Raw genomic sequence first — 24801 nt, 5'->3', positions numbered from 1 at the left:
TGGAACCTGGGAATCCAGGGGACTAGTCTATGTAAGTGGTGATATCCAGTTGTCTTCCTTCTGGTCTGACCAGAGAGATTTGGGTATAACTTGTCATCCAGGGTAGCAAATGTTTTCAATTATTGGTCCTCTTGTAACTTACCACTATACGGGCTGTCAAAACAATTCCCCAATGTTTGAGAGCTTTCCTTATTGGCTTGAGCTCATGCTACATGTGCTTATGGAAACATCAGAGAATTGACACCATTGAAGGCAGCTGAAAATAAAGAACTGAGGCCATATGGAGTATAAATACCCCTGCTCCCTCACCACCCAGTTATGGTGACTCTGAGGTGTGTGTTCTACACTGACTCCCAGAGTCCCCAGAGAGAATAAGCTCCACTATCCACAGTGGTAACTGCTTTGATAATATTCCCCATCTTCCCCTCTATCCTTTCCCCCATTTCATTTTCCTAATCCCCTACTGGAGTCTCTTAGAATCACCTCTCATGTAAGCTACTACCAGTTGACTCCTTAACGTCTTTTTCTATGATAAGATAAGCTCAAGATTTCATGCAAGGGACCATGAATCTTGGTACCTTGGGGGTCAGAGCCATGAGCACAGCAAAGCTGGACAGGTGAAAGCATTTGCATGTGGTGTAAGAATCATTGCTTCTCACAAAAGAGCAGCCCTCCATCGACCAGCTGCCCCCTTCCTCTGATCCTTCCCAGTACACACAGAAATGTTTTACTCTTGGATCACCAGGCTGAAAAGAGAACAATGTGAAAATGAATCTGTTCCTGGTCTCATTATTTCACCATTATAGGTTAATCTGACATACTGCACTGCATCTGATGCAGTGTTTATTCTTCATTTATCCTTTTATGGCCATCTCAGTGACTTGGTATTGACCTGTATGAAATTCCTCATCCAAGCTCCTTGTCACTGACAAAACCAATGAGAGCCACTGGCAAGACATCGCTGTGTGAGAAAAGACAGATATCAAGTGTCTCTGCCAAGCCATTTTGTGCTTCAGCTCCTCCTCAGCAAGAGGGTGATCCCTGCTCCTCCCTGCCTCCAGCTCCCACCATGCTCAATAATATTTATCCCCCTTTCCCTTTTTAGGTTCAGTGTAGAACAGGTTCCTATCATAGAAGTCCATGAGTACCTTGGCTTTTCTTTTCTTTTCCAACTTTATGGATGTGTGATTTAACAAATAAAAATTGCATATATTTAAGGTGTATGATGTGATGGTTTGAAAAATGTTGACATTATATAATAATTACCACAATCACACAAATTAGCTCATCCATCCCTTTGTAGTGAAGTACTGGAGAATCTACTCTTTCAGAAGATTCCAAGTGTATAGTACACTATTATTACCATAAGAGTACATTAGACCTCCTGAATTTATTCATCTTATAACTTAAAGCTTGTGTTCTTTGACCAAAATCTTCCTGTTTCTCCTACTTCTTTCCTAGTCACCACCATTATACTCTCTGTTACTATGAATTTGACTTTATCAAATTCCACATGTAAGTGAGATCATGAAATATTTATCACTCTGCGTCTGGCTTATTTTACTTAGCAAAATGTTCTCCACATTAAGGTATGTTGTCACATAATGGAAGGATTCCTTTCATTTTTGAGGCTACATAATATCCGAGTCCCACCAAAAAAAAAAAAAAACAGTGTATTTTTCACATTTTATTTTTCCATTCATCAATTGATGGACACAGTTGGGTTGTTTTTATATCTTGACTATTATGAGTAGTACTTCATGAACATAAGAGACTGAAGATGTTTCTTTAAAATCCTGATTTCAACCCTATCAACTGTATTTCCAGAAATGGGATTGCAGGATCCTGTCATAGTTCTATTTTTAATTTTTTGAGGCATTTCCATTACTGTTTTCCATAATCGCTGTATTAAGTTATATTCCCACTGACAGTTTCCAAATGTTCCCTTTTTCTACATCCTCACCAATATTTATCTTTTGAGTTTGTGTTAGTACTATTCTAACAGATGGGATGTGACATGACATTGAAATTGCCTCATCATTACTTATCAGTTCTCTTACCTGACAAGGATAAGAGAAGGGAATGATCAGATTTGGGTTTCATTCCCTTCTGGAAAGCTGACAAGAAACCCCTCCCCTTTTAGTCCCTACATAGAAAACCAACCCTGGGTTCTGCTCACCTGAGTATGTTGAAAGGTCAGGAACACTGGTTCAGACAGGCCAACTTTGACTCTCGATCCAATGGTGCCACCAACAACATGAGAATTCAATTTTATTCCCTGAATCCCTCTTCTATTATTAAAAAAGGATACATTCAAAAAGTTCCCAAGAGATCGATAAGTGATGAGCGCAACTACTCTCTCATCTGAGAAAGTAGAAGAGAAATAAGGTTACAAGGTGTCTGCAGTTTAAATTGTTATACACTCATGACTTATGTAGAATCATAAAGTGAACATAATTTATTTTTGAAATCACACCTGGAAACTCCTTAAACTGCATGTATAATAGAAGTACACACTACAAGTAATCTGAGGTGCAAAATATATACATATGTGTATATCATCTATGGCCCTCAAAACCTACAATATTTACTATCTAGACTTTTACAGAACAAGTTTGCCAACCTGTTGAATAGAGGAAGGCTAAGTGACCATTTTAAACAGGGTGTTCATAAAACACTTCTTAAAAGAAAGGGTGATGGAGGCAATGATCATCTTGCACCATTGTGTATTATGTTTTCAGACCACCACGTGGAAACAAGCAGGCATCACCTGTTCCTTGTCAGAAAGCACATCAACAGATCCTTTTTCTAACCTCAGTGTGTGGATCTAACAAATCCTTTTTCTCACGTTCCTTATGAGAGTTCCCCTAAGTTCCCCTCCCTAGTTGCCTGCTCAGGGGTCAGGAAAGATCTTTTCATTCCACCATGTGGAGTTTCCTTGCTTGTTAAACTTTGTGAGTCCCCAAGTATTGGCCCATTCACCTAGAAATGAGACAATGTCCTGGAGAGAATTCATCTTAGATATATTACCTCTTCTTTTAGTTTCTTTGAAAGCACCAGCACAGTCAATAGCCATCGTGTTGTTCCCAGCTTCCAAGAGAGTCTTATCATCACACCTCCTGGTTTCATAGACTGGAAACATTAGGAAAGTGAGTCTGCTGTGCTTGATTCCTAACCTTAAGAAATTCTTTGCCAAGCTCTGTTTTGGGGAACATTCCTTTACACACTTTTCACTATACTAAAGGAAGTTCAAAATGTAAAGGGAGCTGGTTTATTATACTGTCCTTTGTTATGGTTTGGACATGAATTATGACCCAAGAGACTCATGTGTTGAAGGCTTGGTCCTGAACCAGTGGCACTATTGAAAGGTGATTGGATATGAGGGGTCTAATGCCATCAGTGTGTTAGTCCATTGACAATTCATAATTTGATGACATTATCAGAAGGTGGTGGAAACTAGGAGGTAAGACCTAGCTGGAGGAAGTTGGTCACTGGAGGTGGCCTTTGAAGGGTATATCTTGCCCCCAGTACCTTCTTCTCATTCTCTCTCTGCCTTCTATGCACCACAAGGTGAGCCTCTTTGCTCTACTGCATGCTCCCCACTCTGACAGTCAGGCTACTATGCACAAGCCCAGAAGCAACATAGCCAAGTGACCATGAACTGAAACCTTTGAAACTGTGGGCCAAAATAAATCCTTCCCACCATAAGTTGATTTGCTTGGGTATTTTGTCACAGTGATGAAAAGCAACTAATATGTCTCCTGAACTTGTATTTTGAAAGAAGAGCCCTTCTCTGGTAGCATGTTCACATGGAAAGTTTTTTTTTATCATTTGGGAATTAAGAGGCCTGGACTATGCCAGGGCTTTTATGGTGGTCATGAGAAGTCCACCTAGAATCTTACCTATATCAAATGTAAGATTTTCACCCTTTGTTGGAAAAGCAGAACTCTCATTCAGTATAGACATTTCCACATGCTGAAGCATTTGGGTGGTGAATCTTGCAAAGTCTTTTTTGCTGCCATTTTTACTTACAACTCCCTTTCAAAGAAATAAATGCAATTAGATTGACTTTCACTGGAACTTAAGAAAACAGGTATATGCAAAAGTCTGGTTAGGTGAGTCCAGAAGGCAATATGAGGTGTGAGGTGAAGTGACATTTTAGATACTTGATACCAAGTCTTTGCATGACAGTTGATGCATCATAAACCCATCCAGAGTTACTCAGTCTCCATGGACATCTAGGACTGGACTATGCTTGGCTGTGCTCCCACAGCCATCACAAGCTGTTAGAGGATGTTATCAGTGTCCTTGTTCTCTATCAACTAGAAGTCATTATCACACTCCCCAGTCTTGACAACAAAAATTATCTCCAGATATTGCCAGGTGGCCTCTGGAAAAGAGAATGAAATGTTCCCTAATTATAACTATTCTCATCTAAAAATCATTAGGAGTCAGCCTAGTGTTTGAACAAGAGAATGATGTGGCTAGACTGACCAGCTGTTCCCCAAACCCAGGTTTCACCCCACTCACCCAAATGTTCTCTTGGGTCCGTGTCTCCTTCCCCTCGTTCTCTGTGAGGAAAAAGTAGCCATCAAATGGGATGTGGGAGAAAGCATTCTGGCTCACACTCATTCTTCCAAGCACTCGCAAGTTGGATCCTTTCTTGGTGCTTCTACAGGTCATTCTAATTCCTCTCTAACAAATCCAAAATGCATTATGCAGTAGAATTTTAAAGAGGAACTAGGACAGAGCTTCCATTCAACAGTTCAGTCACCAATCTTTACTGACCAGCTATTGAAAACCATGCAGGATTCTAAACCACACAGATACAGGTTGTAAGACAGACAAAGAAAGTTCCCTTACAGAATTTGTGATCTGGCCAGAAAGTCATTAAGAAATTACAAGTAAGTAGTTAAGTTTTGCAGTTAATGATCATATTAAACAGGTTGAAATTATGTGACAGTATGCAACAGAGGGCCCCAACACACTGGGGGTACAAGGAAGTTTTCCCAAAAAAAATCCATGTTAGATGAGTTAATAACAGAGAAGCAGTTGTCTACATATCATTATGTATAAAGTTCCTTCACATACACTATCTTATCTATAGGATTAAGGAAGGTTCTAGAAGACATGTAGCATAAAAGCTAATATTTGTTGGATCTTCCTAGGTGCCTAGAACTGCTAAGTATTTTACATGCATTAATAAAGGTAGGTGAGCTGTATTCATTTTCCAGGGATGCTCTGCTATATTATCACAAAATGAATGGTATGAAACAGTAGAAATGTATTTTCTCACAGTTCTGAACATTTAAAGTACAAAATCAAGGTGTCAGCAGGGCCTTCCTCCTCTCACAACTCTAGGGAAGAATATTGCCGGGCCTCCTCTGGTTGGTGGTGATTGCTAGAAATCTTTGGCATTCTTTGGTTTGTGTCAATATAATTCCAGTCTCTGTGTCCATCTTCCCTCTGTATCTCTGAGTCCAAGTTTCCCTCTTTTTATAAGGTCACTGGTTATATTGGATTTAAGGCCCACTCTAATCTTACATGGACTCATCTTGACCTGATTACATCTTCTTAAGCTCTATTTCCGCATAAGATCGCAATCATAGGTCCACGTGGCATGAATTTTAGAGGAATATTATAGGAATAATATTCAGGCCAGTACACAAGCCTCTGAAACCTCTCTCAATGATCTTTAGGTCTGGGTATTTCCCTCCCCCTTGTATAACCAGCTCCTCTTTACTGTGGACTGAGTGCAGTGACTCATTTCTAGCAAACAGAATGTTGCAAAAACTTACAGGTTATCATTTCTGAGATCAGGTTATTAAATACTAAAACTTCACTCTCATTCAAACATTCTAGATATTATCAGGAGCACATAATACAGCAAACTAGAGAAGCCTACATCTCTGTGAAGTGAAGGCTTCCTCCCATAAGCCAAGAGAAAGAAACTGAAGGCTTCTATCCAACTGCTTTCAAGATACTGAATCCTGCTGACAACCACATGAGTGACCTTAGAAGCAAATTCTACCCAGTAATGTCTTCCGATGAAGCCTGGGCAATGCAGTGATTGCACCTGTTAGAACTCCAAACACCTGGGCCCCAGCTAAGCTATTTCTAGACTCCTGATCCACAGAAACTATGTGATAACACATTTCTGTATTTTTATGCCACCAATTGTTGGGGCAACTTGTTCTACAGCAATACATAATGAACCCAGAAGATTATATTGTTACCAAGGCATTTTGACTAAGTTCCTAACCAAAAAAATCAACTGATAAGTGGAAGAGACAGCACAGAAATCTAATGAACATAACTCAAAACATGGAACTCTATGAAGATTGAATGAATAAAGAAACTCGTGGTAGATAGTCTGAGATAATTTCTCATTATTTGGAGAAAGAAGTTGCAAATTTAGAAAGTGGTAGGCTACAGAAAGCCTTGGTGTTATTGGAAACAGTGGTAGCAATATGAACTCGTGGTGTTTAATATACAGACAGGTAAACATAGAACTGAACTTGAAGTTAGTGAGAGATAAAGTAGAGAAGTACAGAAAAAAGTGAAACAAGTCTTTTTTGGAAGCCCAGAAAAGAGACCTGTTTGAAAGAAACAAATTTGTAAGGTGTGTATACACAGATGGGTGGTTGTTGATGCCGTGACTTTGATTGATATCATCTTGGAAAAGGCCATCAAGGACAACAAAGAAACAAAGGGTTAAAGGTTAGGACAGATCTCTGCTCTCTTATCCTGATTTGAAATTAACATGGCTGTCACAGACTCTACCCCCCCTACTCCTTTATTCATGATAGAAAGAACATTTTGAGATTCTTACCATAGCATTCTGGACTCTCAATATCAACAAGACCAGCAAACCAATTGAGGAAAGGAATTTTCACCCAACAGCTGCAGATGTAACTGCCGATTTTATTTCTACAGTATGCTACTTTCTTGCACTTTGCCAATTTAGTCTTACACTCATCAATATCTGATAATCAAGAGAAAAATATGTTTTTAGTCTGACAGAACTATGCCATTTTCTCTTACCCATACAATCTCTATTGCCCAACATTGTTTATAAACGTACAAAATAATATCTGTTCTTGGAGAGGGTGAATCACATTATAAAGATGACAGTCCTCCATAAATTCAACCCAACAGATATCAATTAAAGAGCTACAAGTATTTTATAGAGTAAGACAAGTTGATACTATCATGCAATAATAATCAGAAATACTATGAGGTGGGGACTAACTTAGCAGACATTAAAACATCTTATAAAAGCTTCACCCAAGTAATTATGTTATTAGTTCATGAATAAATAAAAATAGACAATTGTAATCAACTAAAAGTCCAGAAATAGACCCAAGAACACATGGAGTTTTAGAATATGGTAAAGCCAGTGTGGTAGTATATCAAATCTCAGGTGTAAGGACAGAGTACTTTTTTATGATTCCGAGTCATACTTTGTAAATTCAACTTAAAACACACACCCATCAGCAATGGAATAAGTCAGGGTAAGTGAGCACACTGTTAGAAGAGACTTCAGGTGACATGGAAGGGCCACAGTACTTAAATCTGGCTTAATAGTCTTTATATGCCTGTGTCTCTCTGCCCATCAGTATTCTCTAGTGATGGACAAAAGTTGGGGTTCAAGAAAAGAGACCCACAGCCAAAAGTTCCCCAGGGCTCACACTTTTGTTCTCTCTATCCAAAGACTCAGGGACAGATGTACCTGCATAATAGCTGTGCCTCCTGAAATAATCTTCTGAAGAGCAATGGGTTCTATGTGGGCTGTGGGTGTATGTTTGAGGCAGAGAACACATGGACCACAATAGCTTTTTCTAATGAATGATTGAGGTCAAACCTCATCACATCTTTACCTTTACACTCCTCATAGGGCTTAACGAAGTTGCTCCTTCTGGACTCGGGCTGGAATCCATCGTTACAAACACAGTGGGTGCTGTTGTGGCAGGAGGCATAGCCATGGCATGGAGGACAGGAAGCTGCAGAGAACACAGAATTCATTTATTTATTTGCCATTCATTCACCCAAGAAATACTCATTGAACACTTACAATGGGCAGACACTGTGATCAGAAGGATGTTCCCTTGGGAATCTTCTTTGCACACATCCCAGTGATAAATGCAAGTGCTCACAATTCCTGTCCATATCCCACTTCTTCCACTAACACCATTTTTGCCCAATATTCAAAATTTCAACCGCCAGCTCCTATGCTTCTTTCACTAAAAGGTTCTTTGCTCATCACAGGGCAGGTAAGAAATGTCCAACCTCCAGGAGCATCCCCTTTGATCAATGACTGATGGAAATGAGTCTGTAAAACACCCACCTTTGTTATTATTTTAAAAACAGAAAATAACAAGGATTGGTAAGGATATGGAGAACTGGGAAAACTTATGCACTGCTGGTAGGAATGAAAACTAGTATAGGCTCCATGGGACAGTATGACAGATCCACACAAATTAGGAGTTCGAATCATTATATAATCTAGCAATTCCATGTCTGGGTGGGTAAAGTAACTGAAAGAATGATATCAAAGAGACTCATACTTTCGTGTTCATGGCACCATTTTCTTTTTTTTTTTTTTTTCATTTTTCTTTTATTATTCATATGTGCATACAAGGCTTGGTTTATTTCTCCCCCCTGCCCCCACCCCCTCCCTTACCACCCACTCCACCCCCTCCCGCTCCCCCCCTCAATACCCAGCAGAAATTATTTTGCCCTTATCTCTAATTTTGTTGTAGAGAGAGTATAAGCAATAATAGGAAGGAACAAGGGGTTTTGCTGGTTGAGATAAGGATAGCTATACAGGGCATTGACTCACATTGATTTCCTGTGCGTGGGTGTTACCTTCTAGGTTAATTCTTTTTGGTCTAACCTTTTCTCTAGTACCTGGTCCCCTTTTCCTATTGGCCTCAGTTGCTTTAAGGTATCTGCTTTAGTTTCTCTGCATTAAGGGCAACAAATGCTAGCTAGTTTTTTAGGTGTCTTACCTATCCTCACCCCTCCCTTGTGTGCTCTCGCTTTTATCATGTGCTCATAGTCCAATCCCCTTGTTGTGTTTGCCCTTGATCTAATGTCCACATATGAGGGAGAACATATGATTTTTGGTTTTTTGAGCCAGGCTAACCTCACTCAGAATGATGTTCTCCAATTCCATCCATTTACCAGCGAATGATAACATTTCGTTCTTCTTCATGGCTGCATAAAATTCCATTGTGTATAGATACCACATTTTCTTAATCCATTCGTCAGTGGTGGGGCATCTTGGCTGTTTCCATAACTTGGCTATTGTGAATAGTGCCGCAATAAACATGGATGTGCAGGTGCCTCTGGAGTAACAGTCTTTTGGGTATATCCCCAAGAGTGGTATTGCTGGATCAAATGGTAGATCGATGTCCAGCTTTTTAAGTAGTCATGGCACCATTTTCACAACAGCCAACAGTAGAAGCAACCCAGTGGTCCATTGATGGATGAGAGAACAAACAAATGTGGTACACCCATACAACAGAGTATTATTCAGCCTTAAAAGGAAGGGAAATTCCAGCATGTACTCACTGAAATAAGCCAGTCATAAAAGGAAAAAGGTTGTGTGATTCCACTAGCATAAGGTCCCTAGATCAGTCAAATTCATAGACACAAAGTAGAATGATGAGTGTCAGGGACTGAGAAGGGGAATGTATAAAGATGTAATTTAAGAAGATGAAAAAGTCTGATCATGGTTGGTGATGATGGATACCAAACAATGTGAATGCCACTGAAATGCACAACTGACAGTGCTTAAAGGGAGAACTGTGATATATTACCACAATTTAAGAAATGACAATTTTTGTGGCTCTGATGATCAAACACAAGGTCTTGCACATGCTAGATAAGCACTCTGCTACTGAGCTACACCTCCCTAAAAAAATTTAAAACAGCTTCCTTATCCAGTAGGGGGAACAATTCTAAGCTGAAAGTTCAATATTTTGTCCAATACTTCTCCCAAAGGGTCAACTTTCAGTTACCCACTGTCAACTTGCTCAATAAGGGACCCTGCATTTGTTCATCCATTTTCTATGCTACTTGACACTCCCAGATGATACTTTCTGAGGTCACCTCCAAGATAAATGACTTGCTCTCAGGGTCTGCTTCTGGGGACCAAACCCAAGACCTGGGCTAAAAGCAACACATTTCCCAGAATGAATTAGGACTTTTGGAAAAAAAATCAGAGTCCAGCACCTTGTGCCAGCTTCTCCTCTACAGAAGCACTGGTCAAGTGTGGGCAATGTCAGTATCTTTTCATAGGAATATCATGAGGATTAAATGTAATGGCATGTATGATTTGCTCAGCTAAGTTGATAAGGAGGAGGAAGAGGAAGAGAATGAGGACGATGGCAATGACAATGGTGATGATGATGATGATGATAGAGAAGGAGGAGGAGGAGATGGTGGAACCTCCATTGGGATAGCCAAAGAATAGACAAAATGAACAAGGGACTCAGTCCTCTCTCACTTGAAAAGACAGCTTTCCTGTCTCTGAAGAAAGAGTCTAGATACCAATTTCCTTTCCCTTGGCCTTTGGCCATCGAAAGCTCACCTCCAGAATTCTTCACTTCAGATCCTGACAAAACCAGCAAGACACTGAGAGCTGGAAAATAAAGAGGAGGAAATAGTTAACAGGAGGATCCCCTGGGGCTTCATATGGACAAGTTATGGGCTTTTCCTCTCTACAATGACAATGACTACTGCCACACATAGCAGCTTCACTATAGATTCCCCAGGCAGGCTATAAACTGAAGGAGAATTGTATAATGCTGAAGAATGAAAAGTACATCATATCACATCATACTCACTGTGGGTCCCAGTTTCTGAAAACCTACAGGCTGGCTCAGCTTTTCTTCCCAGGCTACCACCAAAAAGCCAAGTAGACAATTTCCTTTCTATATTAAGCAGTCTCTATCCTTTCAGGCCTCTAACACCACCCTTACCAATAGAAAAATCATGGATTCTAGTAGCCACATTTTTAAACATACAAAGAGATGTGGATGAAATTAATACCAATAACATGTTGTATGCAACTCCAAATAGTCAACATTTTTCATTTCAACATGTAACATATATAAAACAAATTATTCAAGAATTACATACATTCCTACAATTTGAGAAGATGGAAACTAGTGCTACCCACTGATCCCTAGCCTGTCTGGGATAGACTAAGAAGAGCTAGAGAGATTTCCTTTTTATATCATACTGTTATATTTACATATATTTTTCTATTTCTTACAATTTATTTTTTCTGATTCTTTCTTATTTTATTTTTGATTTATCATGCATTACTAACATGATGGGGTTTCCTTGTGATGATTCCATAGATGTGTACAGTGTACCTTAAAAAAAGTTCACCCCCTCCATTATATTCCTATAACCCTTCTCCATCTTCCCACCTCTTTCAAATAGTGTTTGGTGGATTTCATTATGCTGTCTTCATATGTATTTATTCATCCTACTTCCATCCTCTTCACCCATCAGTATCCTTTCTTCCCTTCCCTCCCCACTTGGTGTCCACCTCCAGACAGTCCCCAGACACATTCAAGTCCCATCAGCAGCAGCAGCAGCAGCAGCAGCAGCAATAATTTTAGTTTGAGGTCCCACAAATGAATGGAGAAAAACTGAAACCATTTCTTCTAAAACCAGGAACAAGATCAGGTTTCCACTATCACCAATCTCATTCAGTATAGTGCTCAAATTCTTAACTACAGTAATAAGGCAAAGGAACACATAAAATGGACACAGATAGGAAAGGAAGAATTCGAATTATCCCTGTGTGCAAATAATGTGATCCTACACTTAAAAAACTCAAAGTCTCCACCAGTAGACTCTTACATCTGATAAATACATTAGGCAATTTTGCAGGATACAAAATCAATATATAAAAATCAGTAGCTTTTCTATACAACAATAAATTTGCTGAAAAAGAAGTCAGGAAAGAAATCCCATTCATAGTAGCCTCAAAAAACCACCTAGATATAACCTTAACAAAAAATGTTAAGAACTCTGCACAATTAAAAGCTAGATCACCAAAGAAATAAAGTGTAGAAAACACTAGAAGATAAAGACCTTCCATATTCATGGACTGGCAGAGATAATATTGTTTTAAAAGGCCATATTACCAAAAACAATATTCAATTTAAATGCAGTCCCCATCAAAATTCCAGTAACATCCTTCACAAAAATAGAAAAAGGAAACTTAAAATTCATATGGAAACACAAAAGACTGTGACTAGCCAAAGCAATACTAAACAAGAACAATACTGGAGGTTTCAAAACACCTGACTTCAAACTATCTGCAGAGCCACAGTAACAAAAACAGCAAGGTACTGGCTTGAAAACATGCATGTAGACCAATGGAACTGAAGAGATCCAGAGATAATCCCATGCAGCTATGGCCATTTAATTCCTGCCAAGGGTGCCAAAAATATACATCAGAAAAGACAGTTTCTTTAGCCACTTAAAAGTGGTCCTAAGTAAACTGGATAACCACATGTAGAAGATTGAAACTTGATGCCTATCCCTTACCCTACACAAAAAAATTAACTCAAAATGGATCAAATACCTCAATGTAAGACCTAAAACTTTGACACTACTGCAGGAAAACATATGACCAAAGTATACTATATGCATTTATGGAAATGTCACAATGAAACCCTTACTTTGCATGATTAATATATGATAATAAAAAGTTAAAAGAATTACATTCTTTTTGTGTGTATTGCCTTTGCAACCTAGTCTGTATTTTGAATGTGTAGCACATCTCCACTCAGAATGGCCACCATTCTGGTAGTGAGAAGGCACACATAACTGATGGCTGTGGTATTTGATGGGGAAAGTTTGACCTCTGTGACTATGCCTTCTTCTGCAGTAAAGGAGATGTGAACATCACAGGCCATGAGGATCCCAGGAGTCCACTTACTATGGCAAACTTGCAATGGATGATCCATTTATGCTGCTGTGTTGTTCTATAAAAGTTTCATCATAAAGTGGGGATGAACTCAGAAATGCAGAAGTCTGTTCTAGCTATCACTTCCAGAGCTATCTACTGTCGGTCCTTCAAGGCAGATAGGCTGGCAATGACCAGCCACCTGAGGAGTTTTTCTTATCCCTTTCATTGCAAGCTGGCTGTATTGGAATTGTTGTTAAAACATGGAGACATCTACCTTTGGAAACAACATCAGCTCTAAAATGGTAGAGATGTGTAAGATAATATTTAGGTAATTTGGATTTGAATCATGCCCATGGTCAATTTGGATTATCGAAGAACCTGAGAAGGCCACCTGAATAAGACTAGGCTGACCTCCTTCCTCCTTCCTGTTAGGAAAACGCCGCACACTGCACACAAAGGAGGCTCACGAGAGGTATCTCATGTCCAAAGTTTAATAAGCAGGCGGGCTGGCAGAGAGAAAATGGTGCAGCAGCTTCTCTCAGCGGGTCTGGCCTTAAGTAGCATGTTGGAGAAAGCAAGGGCTAGGGACGGACAAAGGAAGGTGGCAGGAGATAAGGAACAGTGGGCTTTGTTCTGCAAGGGGTGAAACCAGCTGCAGCTTAGGCTGCAGAAGGGGCAGTTCTTATCACTGCCTACTACGTCAGTCTTACTGTGCTCAACATTAGGACAGAGACATTTTATTTAAAGGCTTACAATATCAATGAGTCATATGGGCATTTTTGTACAACAAAAGCACTCAAGCATAAGCACTTTTCCTGTGAATTCTTTTTCCCACAAAAATAAATATTACTTGATTCTTTAGGGCAGGAATAGGCAGACTATGAGGCTATTTTTGGAATGGTCTTTGAGCTAAGAATGGTTGTACATTTTTAAAAGCCAAAAGAATTAGCCACACTAACCAAAAGAAAGAGAGAGACGAACCAAATTAACAAAATTATGGAAGAGAAAGGGGATAGCACAAATACCCCTGAAATTCAGAGGACCATAAGGGAATAATTCAAAAACTTATTCTAATATACTGGAAAGTTGGAAGAAATGAGTGAATACCTAGATATATATGACCTACCAAAATTTAGCTATGACAAGCAGTGAAGTTGAAGAGTCTCCTGACAAAGTGTGGAACTAGATGGATTCACTGCTGAATTTTACCAGAACGCTAGAGAAAAACTAACACCAATGCTCCTCAAACTATCTCATAAAATAGAAAGGAAAGGAATGTTATCAACTCATTCTATGAAGCCAGTGTTACCCTGACACCAAAACCCAATAAAAATATACACAAAAAAAATTCTAAACCAATTTCCTTCTTCAATGTAGATGTGAAAATTCTCAATAAAATACTTGCAAACCAAATTAAACGACTCATTAAAAATATCACACACCATAATCAAGTTAGTTTCATTTCAGGGATGCAAGTTTGGTTCAACATATTCAAATCAATACATGCAATACAGAATGACCGTGTGATCCTGATGGGCAGGATCCTCAGCATGTATCTGCAGGGATGAAAGTCAGCATACAATAGACACCTGCACACCGCATTCATCACAGCACTGTTCACAGTAGCCAAGCTCTGGAATCAGCCTAGGTGCCCATCAATGAGTGAAACAAATTTATTCAGTCATAAGGAAGAACAAAATTGTCATTTACAGGAAAACAGATGGAACTGAAGATCTGAATGTTAAGTGAAATAAGCCAGACTATGAGAGAAAAAAAATCACATGTTCTCTTTCATATGCAGAATCTAGACCTTAAAATGAATTAAAGGAGTGTAAAATGGAGACTGTTTCCAAGTGGGAATGAGAAGGAGCGGGACAGAAAGGGCCAAGGGGATGAATATAACTGAAATAGCTTATATGTACATATGAAAATAGAATAATGAAACCTATAAAACTGTTTTTTAAAGGGGGCATATAAGAAAGAGTAAGAGAGGGGGTGAATTTGATCAAAGTACATTACATGAATGTATGGAAATAACACAATGAGACTGGGCGTAGCAGAGCATGCCTGTAATCTCGGCAACTCAAGAGGCAGAGATAGGGTGAATCACAGTTCAAATCGAATGTGGGAAAAAAAGTTATCAAGACCCCTTCTCAGCAAGCAAGCCAAATGTGATGGCACATGCTTATAATTCAGCTATGTGGGAGGCATAGGTAAGAGGATGAGACCAGCCACTGGGAAAGTGAGACCCTATCTGAGAAATAACTAAAGGAAAAAAGGCTGGGGACATGGCTCAGATGGTAGAGTGGCTGCTTAGCAAAAAGGAGGCCCTCAGTACAAACGCCAGTACCACCAAAAAAGAAAACTACAATGTAACAACTTTGTACAATAATATATGCTAATGAAAGATTAATTAACTGATTAAAGTTATAAAAATCAGAAGAATAATTTTATGACACATTAAAACTCTATGCATTTTCTTTTTGGTTTTTTTTTGGCAGAACTGGGGATTGAACTCAGGGCCTTCTATTTACTAGGCAAGCACTTGAGCCATCCCCCAGTCTTTTTCCTTTTAGTTTGTTTTTCAGGTAGGGTCTGGCACTTTTGTCTGCCACCTTCAGATGTGTCTCCTGAGTAGCTGGGATTACATGCATGTACCACCATGTCCAGCTTGTTTTTTGAGATAGTGTCTCACTGACTTTTTTTTCCCAAACCATCTTTCTCCACCACTTGAGCAGCTGGAATTACAGGTCTATACCATGCATGCCTGCCCTTGTGGCCTTTCCTATGTCTATGCCTATCAATAAAAATTTATTGACACACAGGTCTACAGAGGCTTCTTTGCTCTGAATGCTGAATGGGGATTTTTATTGATTCTTAAGATCAATAAAAGCCCAGAGCATAAGAGTGAATAGGTCCAGGTCATAATAACATTCTGAGCTACAGTGTAGCAGAAACTGGAAGTGTGCCCTTAGCCTACCCCAGAGAGGGTTCCTGTCTGAAGACTTACTTTCTCTGGAGGAGACCATGTTTTGCAGCCCAGTGGAGGCAGGGCAGAAATGCCTGGCAATTACCCTCTCTTGGGGGTTTTCAGTAGTTTCACAACGCATAGTAACACATCCCTCATCAGTTCCTCACCCTGCCATGATAACATCGTCTGCTTCCTCTTTTGTGCATCCTGAGGTCCCCTCCCAAATAAAGTACTTCAACACATGTGTTTGTCTCTGTTCTTTTTTCCGTTATTTCTTGTTTTGAGCTGCGTTGAATCCACATACAGTCATAAGAAAACTTAAGCTGTGTAAACACACTGCACAGTATAACAAGTAGGATAGTGTTGGTACAATCAGGATGAAGCTCATTTCTGTGGCCATAGTATACTTTATACCACCCTTGCAAAGCCAAACCCACTTCCTTCCCCTCCTCCACCCTCTTCCTAACTTCTTGCAATTACTAATCTGTTCTAAAGTTTATTATTTCCTCATTACAAGGAAATTATGTACATAGAGACATAGATTTGTGGGTTTGTCATTCAGCATAATTTTCTGTACATTCTTTCAGGTTATTGTAGACATCAGTAGTTTGTTTCTTTTCATCATTGAGTGGTATTCTTTGGTACCAATGTAGTAAAGTCTTCAACTGCTTGCTCATTCAAGGATATCTGCTCTGTTCACAGTTTAGACACACAGTTTAGACACACAGGATTTTGTGTGAATGTAACTCTTTGTGTCCCTAGTATAAATGCCAAGTCATGTAATTATTAGGTCTAAGGTCAGATGTGTGTTCTGGATTTTTTTCTAAGAAATTGCCAAACCTTTTCCCGAGTGTCTGTACCATTGTATATCCCCACTAGCGATGTGTACATGGGCAAGTTTATTTGAATGCTCTCCAGGAATTGATGTCACTGTTTTTTATTTTATTAATTCCAGTAGTTTTTCAGTTTTAATTTGCTCTTTCCAAGTGGCCAAGGATTTGAAACACTTTTCCATGTGTTTATCTTCTGTATATCCCTTTTTGTGAAATGTCTTTTCAAGCCTTGTTTAATTTTCAAATTGGACTTTTAACTGAGTTTTGAGAGTTCTAATATTTGTTAGCTACATATCATGCAAATATTTCCCAGCCTATAACTTGTCTTTCATCTTATTAACTGAATCTTTTGCAAAAACAAAGGTTTTGCTTAAGCGTTAAAGTCTAATTTATTATTTTTTTCATTTACAAATCATGTTTTGGTATCATTTCCTGAACACTTTATAGTTCTAGACCCTGAATTTTTTTTCATTTTTTCTTAAAAGTTTTGTAGTTTTATATTTTGCATGTAAATCAGTGACTCTTTTTGAGATTATTCTTAGTAAAAATGTCAGATTTAGATCAAGGTTTGGGGCTGGTGGAGTGGCTCAAATGGTAGAGCACCTGCCTAGCAAGTCCAAGGCCATTAGTTCAACTCCCAGTGCCACCAAAAATAATAATAATAGATCAAGGTTTGGTTTGGTTTGAATTTGTTGGCCATGGGTTTCCAATTGTTCCAGCACCATTTGTTGAAAGGGTTATCTTTAGTTCTGCTTTGGAAATCCTAACCTAGTATCTTCAGTACAATAGCTTAATAGGATAGGCACATGCAGATATTGTGGGACAAAGTGACAAACTTAGTGGAGCAAAAAGACCTAGGAGAATCTTTTTTCCACTTACCTGAGAACAGGGGCAGGCACCATCTTCCCATAGCTCTGATACACCAGGAACAAGAAGCTGAGAATCTTTCTCAAGCAAGAGCAGCAAGAGTTCCTGGAGTGGAGAAGGCCCACGAACACCACCTCCTGAAGATCAAAGAGCTTAGAAGTCACGTGAGCAATGCATGTCAAACCCACCCGTTTATTTGCTTGCTTTCTTTTTTTGATGGGACTGCGGTTTGAACTCAGGGCTTTGTGCTTGCAGGTGCTCTGCCACTTGAGCCTCACCTCCAGTCCCAAACCCTTTTATTTCTGCCTCTTTTGACCCAATAATTCCTCTGGGACACTTACCTGAAGGAAAAAAAGTGTTACAAGATAATCATAATAGAGATGGTTAGGAAAAGAGTCTGCCAACCAAAAATGGCAAATAATAGATCCATCAGCAGAATATTCTGCTGGAATTTAAAAATCTGGTCTACTGCAATTAGAAAAATTCATACTGCAGGAAACTCCATATCACAATCTAGCCAGATTCTTTTTTACATGCTATCATTTGCTTTCTAATTTTTAATTTTAATTTTTAATTTTTAATTAAATTAAATTAATTTTAATTTTTTCTAATTTTTCACTCTTCATCGCATGCATAGTTATGTGATGTTTTGATGTGTGTTTACATAGTAAGATGATTAAATCAAGAAAAGGAACACATTCATTATCTCACATACTTATCATTTTTATGATGAGAACTTTTGAAATCTACTCTTTTCACAAATTTGAAATACACAACATATTGTCATTAACTATAATCACCATGCTGTGCTGTAGATCTGGAAATCTTATTTCTCCTGTCCAGCTAAAATTCCTAACCTTTACCCACATCCCCCCATTCCCTGTCCTGTCTCGTCTCATTCTTAGTAATCACCATTCTACTCTCTACTTCAGTTTGATCTTTTCTTCATAAATAAATACAAATGTAAATAAATAAAATATCAGATAGACAAGGAACCAATTTTTATAAGATTTGGAAACAAATCAACCCACTGCAGTGTTTTAATAAGCCAAAATCAAGCAACTAATCAAGTCTGGATGATTCATTTGCAAGAAGGACACTGCCATGATTGATGCAAACACCCTGGTCCCTTATCTCTCCTGGATGCACAATCTAACTGAGTGATCACTTTTGAGTCAGCCCAGAACACCGTCCTGAGCTGGTAATAGGAACAGGAGACAGTGGAATCAGCAGCAGAGAGGTAGCAGTGGCAAAATCAGCTGCAGTGGCAAAAAGGTGACTAAAGAGCCCCAGAGAGTGACTGGGAACAGGGAGCTGAGAAAGCAGACATGAAAAAGGCTGTGAAGTGGTTAAGATAAGAAACTGTGGACCCCAGCCACTGAAAGAGTGCCAGGGAACTGCCATGACCTCAGAAACAGGGATGACAAGAACTGTAACACTAGCTACCATGGGTGTTAATGATTTCAACACCCAAGCCCCTCCTGGAGCTAAAACTCTAGCAGGCACTTCCTGCTGCTGCCACTCACTGCTGCTGGAAGCTGAGGATTACATTAGCTGCCATATGCTAGGGCCACAGGTGATAAAAGCCCAGAGCAATAAGCTTGCAACTTGAGTACCTAGAGCCAAAAGTCTCTGGAGAAATATTCCCCTGCTTCTTAGGAGCTATAAGCCTCTGGATCTGCCAGTCCAGTGTCTAAGCCTTGACAGTCAAGAGCCAGGAACTCCAGATGCTTAGCAGAGCTTCTCCTTGTCTGTCCAGCACTTCTATCTGGGTAGAGAAAAAGGACCCCAGCCAGCTTATTGGTAACACATTGTGATTCTGTATTTGCATAAAATATTTGTGGAAAATGCCTAAGAACCTCATAATATCAATTGCCTTTGAAAATGAGTGGCTGAAATCTGGAACAATAAAGTTTCACATTTCATCACCTGCTTTGCATTTAAATCACATTGATGTTCTTTATACTCAAAAATTCATTTCTAGAGGAGAAAATAGCAGGAATATATGATATCACTATAAATGAGCCTTTCAAAGACTTTTCAAAGCATTGGTGTAAGTGTTGGCTTTATGGATACTGTTTCACAATTTTAAAGTGTTCTCCTAAGATAGGGTCAATGGACAATTGGGGTTTAAGATTAAATTTCCTGTGTACATTAGCCAAAATAATTTGAGATAATTTGCTCTAAAATCTGTTAAACCATTCAAGAAGTGCTAAAGGCATAAGATAGAGATGTACCTCAGAAGTTTGAAGGAAATAGTTAGTACACTGTAAGTGGGAAGACAGCATTTGAATGCATGCAGTGGAAATAATTTTATATCATGCATAAAAACAATGTTGTAGGAAGGAGGCTATTAAAATAGAATAGAAAGTGATTGTGATATAATATTAAGATAAAAACAGATTATAGATCAAGATACAGAATAGCACACTTAAAGAAATTACATATATTAATAGGAGGATGATATTATGAGTGAGTTTAGATATCTTTTTATTAATTATAATTCTAAAACTTATACATTGCTTTAGCAGTAAGAAAATAATAGCAACTGACCTGGGGGTATAGTTCAGTGTTGGAGTGCTTGCCTAGCAATTGTAAGACCATGGGTTTGAGCCCCAGCACCACAGAAAGGAAGAGAGGAAGAGAGACAGAAAAAAGAGAAAATAGCAATGAAGTATTTGAATAAAAGAGTAGTCAAAATGACAAATGACTTTAAGTGGTTCCCCTTGGCAGTTCCATCCTTCTCTACTGCCCTGTTTTGATCCTTCTACTTGGAAGCCATCAAGACCTGCCTCTGTGTTCTGTGTTCATGAACCAGTACTTTCTCAAAGCATCACTCACTGTTAGGTGCAGGTCATAACCAGTTACATGGCATCATAAGTCAGTGTACAGGAAACCCTTAGTTTGAATTCCAAATCTCCAGCTGCAAATCGAGTGGTTCTGAGATTGTGATTTTGCCACCTAGCCTTTGTTTTCTTACCTGCAAGAAAGAGCACATACTTTAACCAAGCATTGTGCTGATTCAGTGAGATGTTCTTCCTTAACACATGCACCTGCTTAGCACAAAGCAAGTGCAGAATAAAGTTAACTGTGAGGAGGACAGGGAATGATGATGGTGATGGTGGTGTTAGTGGTGACAGTGAACATAAGCACTATGGCAGTGATGGGTGATGATGGTAATGGTGGTGATGGTCATGATCATGGTGAAGGTAGAGGTGGCGGTGAGTTGATGGTGAAGGATGTGATGAAGCTGGCAGTGGTGATTATAGTGATGACTATGATAGCGGTGATGATGGTGTGTCCATGATAGTAATGGTGAAGGTGTTTATGATGATATGGACTATGATGATGGTGAGGAGCGAGAGTGGTGCTAATGGTAAGGATGATAGTAGTATTATGGTGTATGTGACAGTAATGATGGTGGTGATAGTCTTGGCTATGGTGATGATTTCAGTGAAGGGGAAAGGTTGGGTCAGATAATGATGGTGGTGATGATGGAAGATGTGACAGTACTGGGCAATGGTGGTATTTATGATGATTATAATGATGATGATAGCAGTGGCATGGGATGATGGTGAGGGTGGTGGTGATGGTGGTGGTGATGGCAGTGGCAGTGGTAGTAGTAGTGAAGGGGAAGTGTATGGTTATAGTGGTGGTGATTAGGGTGGTTGTGGCTGTAATGTGTAATATGATGGTGATGGTGGTGAAAATAATGGTCAGGGAGCTCTCTCATACCCATTCCCTGACTCCAATTGTAAACATGACTTTTCATGCTAAGGACTGATCCCTTATTCTCTGATAAAAAGAATTCACAAGAGCTCTATGATGCCCCCACAAGGAAAAAGTAGTCATCTGAGAAGGTGTATCCATGAACCCCCTTCATTTTGACAATCTTCAACAAGCTAGCTGCACATTGTGTGTTAGAATTTTGCATGTAAATCAAATTTTGCCACAGATACTTCTTTTACCCTTTGTATTACCACTTCCTAAAATTGTTTGCAGAGCATCCACCATGGGCCAAACACCTTATTATTTTTATCTATCATGTCATTAAAGATTATAACAATTTTTAGGAGAAGAAGTGGAGGTTAAAAGATATTAAGTCATTGTGTCAAGATCATGCTGTTAACACCACTAACAACAGGTGTTGGCGAGGATGCAGGGGAAAAGGAACCCTCTTACACTGCTGTAAACTAGTACAAACACTCTGGAAAAACATTTGGAGGCTACTTAAAAAGCTAAACATTGATCTATCATTTGATCCAGCAATACCACTCTTGGGGATATTCCCAAAAGACTGTGACACAGGTTACTCCAGAGGCACCTGCACACCCATGTTTATTGCAGCACTATTCACAATAGCCAAGTTATGGAAACAGCCAAGATGCCCCACTACTGACGAACGGATTAAGAAAATGTGGTATTTATACACAATGGAATTTTATGCAGCCATGAAGAAGAACGAAATGTTATCATTCTCTGGTAAATGGATGGAATTGGAGAACATCATTCTGAGTGAGGTTAGCCTGGCCCAAAAGACCAAAAATTGTGTGTTCTCCCTCATATGTGGACATTAGATCAAGGGCAAACACAAGAAGGGGATTGGACTTTGAGCACATGATAAAAGCAAGAGCACACAAGGGAGGGGTGAGGATAGGTAAGACACCTAAAAAACTAGATAGCATTTGTTGCCCTCAACACAGAGAAACTAGAGCAGATACTTTAAAGCAACTGAGGCCAATAGGAGAAGGGGACCAAGAACTAGAGAAAAGGTTAGATCAAAAAGAATTAACCTAGAAGGTAACACCCATGCACAGGAAACTAATGTGAGTCAACTCCCTGTATAGCTATCCTTATCTCAACTAGCAAAAACCCTTGGTCCTTCCTATTATTGCTTATACTCTCTTTTCAACAAAATTAGAGATAAGGACAAAATAGTTTCTGCCAGGTAGCGAGGGGGGAGGGGCGAGAAATGACCCAAACATTGTATGCACATATGAATAAAAATAAATTTAAAAAAGATCATGCTGCTATAAGTGTGCAATAAAGAAGGTGAATATGGTTGATGTACTTTCTATACAGGAATGAATATAGACTTTTTAAACCTGTTTAAATCACCATAAGAAGGGGACTAAGACAGAAAGGAGAAAAATAGAAAGGATGAACCAATTCAGGTTATAATACATATATTCATGGAAATGTCACAATGAAATTCCCCATATAGCTACCTTAAACAAAATATGTTTTTTTCCAAAAACAGAAAATAGGGATGTAAAACAGGTACTATATGGAGAATTGGTACTAGTGGGAGTGGGGAAGGTATAAGAAAAGGGTGTAGGAGGTTGAATGTGGTGGAAATAGTATGTACACATGTATGTAAATGGAAAAATGAGACTTGTTGGAACAATTTGAAGAATGGGATGGGGGAATAAAGGAAAATGATGAGGAATGAATTTAACTAAGATATATTGTAAGCACTTTTTGTAAATGTCTTGAGTTCAAGATCATGCACAATCACTTCACCATGAGCATACATATCAGTGTCTCTTGGGAGCTGGACATGTAACATAAATAACTAAGGCCATTGATGTGAAGAAGATGAAACTGGGGAAACTGGATACAATACGCTCTATAACTATCACACACACACTCTCTCACACACACACACACTTTTTCCTTAAACACAGAAGTATGAGACACCAGCTTACAATCTCTGCATAAAAGAGTATTACTTGATTGAGAATCAGACTGTGTAAGCCCTGGTGGAAAATTTATGGTTGATTACATGCTCGGTGCTGCCCCTTCTCTCAACCTTGCTTTAGACTCTTTCCCTTAAATCTTTATCATTTGAGCTCACCTTAAGCCCCTTCATGCATTACATGCTTTATCTGGAGACATTCACACCCACTTTTTCCTTAAGAACAGGACTATCAGCCCTTCACCACATCTCTTAAGTGTGCTAAAGAATCCCACTGGGTTGCACACTTCTACAGAACACCACACACATTCCTTGCCCAAGCAGAAGTAGAAAATGAACATGAGACAGTTGCCCACATAACAATGTTCAAGAAATAAAGCCACAGGATACAAAAGGAATTCTTGAATATTATCCAGAGACAGAATATTTTTCTACACCCAAGATCAACGGTGAAGCATCTACCATTTTCTATGGGAAACTCTAAGCCAGAAACTAAGCTACTTACCCTAAAGTTGAGTCCTTACTTCTCGCCACATCTGGTACCCTCTCAGTGCTAACAAAAGAGGAAGTATATCAGTACTTATCTTGAGCTCCAGTTTCTCAAGGAATCTTGTGGTTGGGTGAGAAGGCTGAGTTGTTTGTCCGGGTGTTTGCATAATGCAATGTCCATTAGTTCTCTTTTTTCATAGTAATTTAAGTAGTGCAGTACCCAAGTGGGGCCGTATTAAAGTGCATCAGAAAATGAATTTCGAAATGGTGGACAACCAGGTCATAAAGAGGTGCCAACTCCCATCTACACCAAGGAGATGGGTCTGATTTTGAAAAGGCCCCTTTAGTTTAATTCTCTTTTTTTTCTTTGCTGTGCTGGAGATTGAACTAGTAAATCTGTACTAGTAAATGCTGTACCACTGAGCCACACCCCAGCCTTAATTTAATTCTAACTATGCACATGATATATGTGTTTATGGAAATATCACAATGAATCCCATTGATGTGTAACTTAATATGTGTTAATAATTATAAAATTTTTAATTAAAAAGTAATTCTTACTGCAATAGTTGAAGGCCAGAGTATGGGAGGAAGTAATCATATTTTCTTCTTACCTCAGGAGACTTCCCTGTGATCACTTTCCCAATTACTACTTTAAGAAAAACTTAAGTACCTACACTCTTGGTCTTTAAGCTAGCCCTACCCAATATAATTACACCAATTTACTTGTCCAATATAATTTGTGACTAGTGTTTAACTCAATGTTGGAAAAATTTTATCCCAGTCATAAATATGTCAAATATCACTGAGTTTGGCCAGTCTAAATACACACCTTGAAATTTATTCTTAGTCTTGGGTATTTATGAAACATGGAGCTATTATTTCTGATGTTAACACCTTGATTTTCATGTTTCTCATTTGTTTTAATAATTTAGTGAATCCACGCCCTGAAGTATTTAAACAATCATCTAGTTGCAGCTGTATATGTAGGACAGCAATCAAT

The 24801-nt window shown here is 39.0% G+C and overlaps 1 protein-coding gene across 3 annotated transcripts in view; it reads right to left on the bottom strand.

Annotated features, from left to right (window-relative positions):
* LOC109686333 (adhesion G protein-coupled receptor E4) overlaps positions 1-23948 on the bottom strand; it is a 63379-nt gene extending 39431 nt beyond the window's left edge. For 2 of the 3 annotated variants that reach the window (XM_074054455.1, XM_074054453.1), the window contains exons 1-10: positions 23815-23862; positions 17624-17748; positions 10598-10648; positions 7881-8003; positions 6833-6985; positions 4531-4571; positions 3903-4038; positions 3031-3132; positions 2180-2364; positions 579-746 (exon numbers count right to left, since the gene is read on the bottom strand). In XM_074054455.1, coding sequence (XP_073910556.1) covers positions 579-746; positions 2180-2364; positions 3031-3132; positions 3903-4038; positions 4531-4571; positions 6833-6985; positions 7881-8003; positions 10598-10648; positions 17624-17654 — 990 coding nt within the window. In that variant the 5' untranslated portion in view covers positions 17655-17748; positions 23815-23862. Of the gene's footprint in view, positions 1-578; positions 747-2179; positions 2365-3030; positions 3133-3902; positions 4039-4530; positions 4572-6832; positions 6986-7880; positions 8004-10597; positions 10649-17623; positions 17749-20452; positions 20592-23814 lie in introns of all 3 variants that reach the window. The other variant, XM_074054454.1, reaches the window with a different exon arrangement.
* Positions 23949-24801: the final 853 nt, after the last annotated feature.

Source organism: Castor canadensis, chromosome 14 (assembly GCF_047511655.1).
Source record: "Castor canadensis chromosome 14, mCasCan1.hap1v2, whole genome shotgun sequence".
NCBI lineage: Eukaryota > Metazoa > Chordata > Mammalia > Rodentia > Castoridae > Castor > Castor canadensis.
Note: the sequence above shows the minus strand (reverse complement) of the source record. Positions and strands in the feature narration are given on the sequence as shown.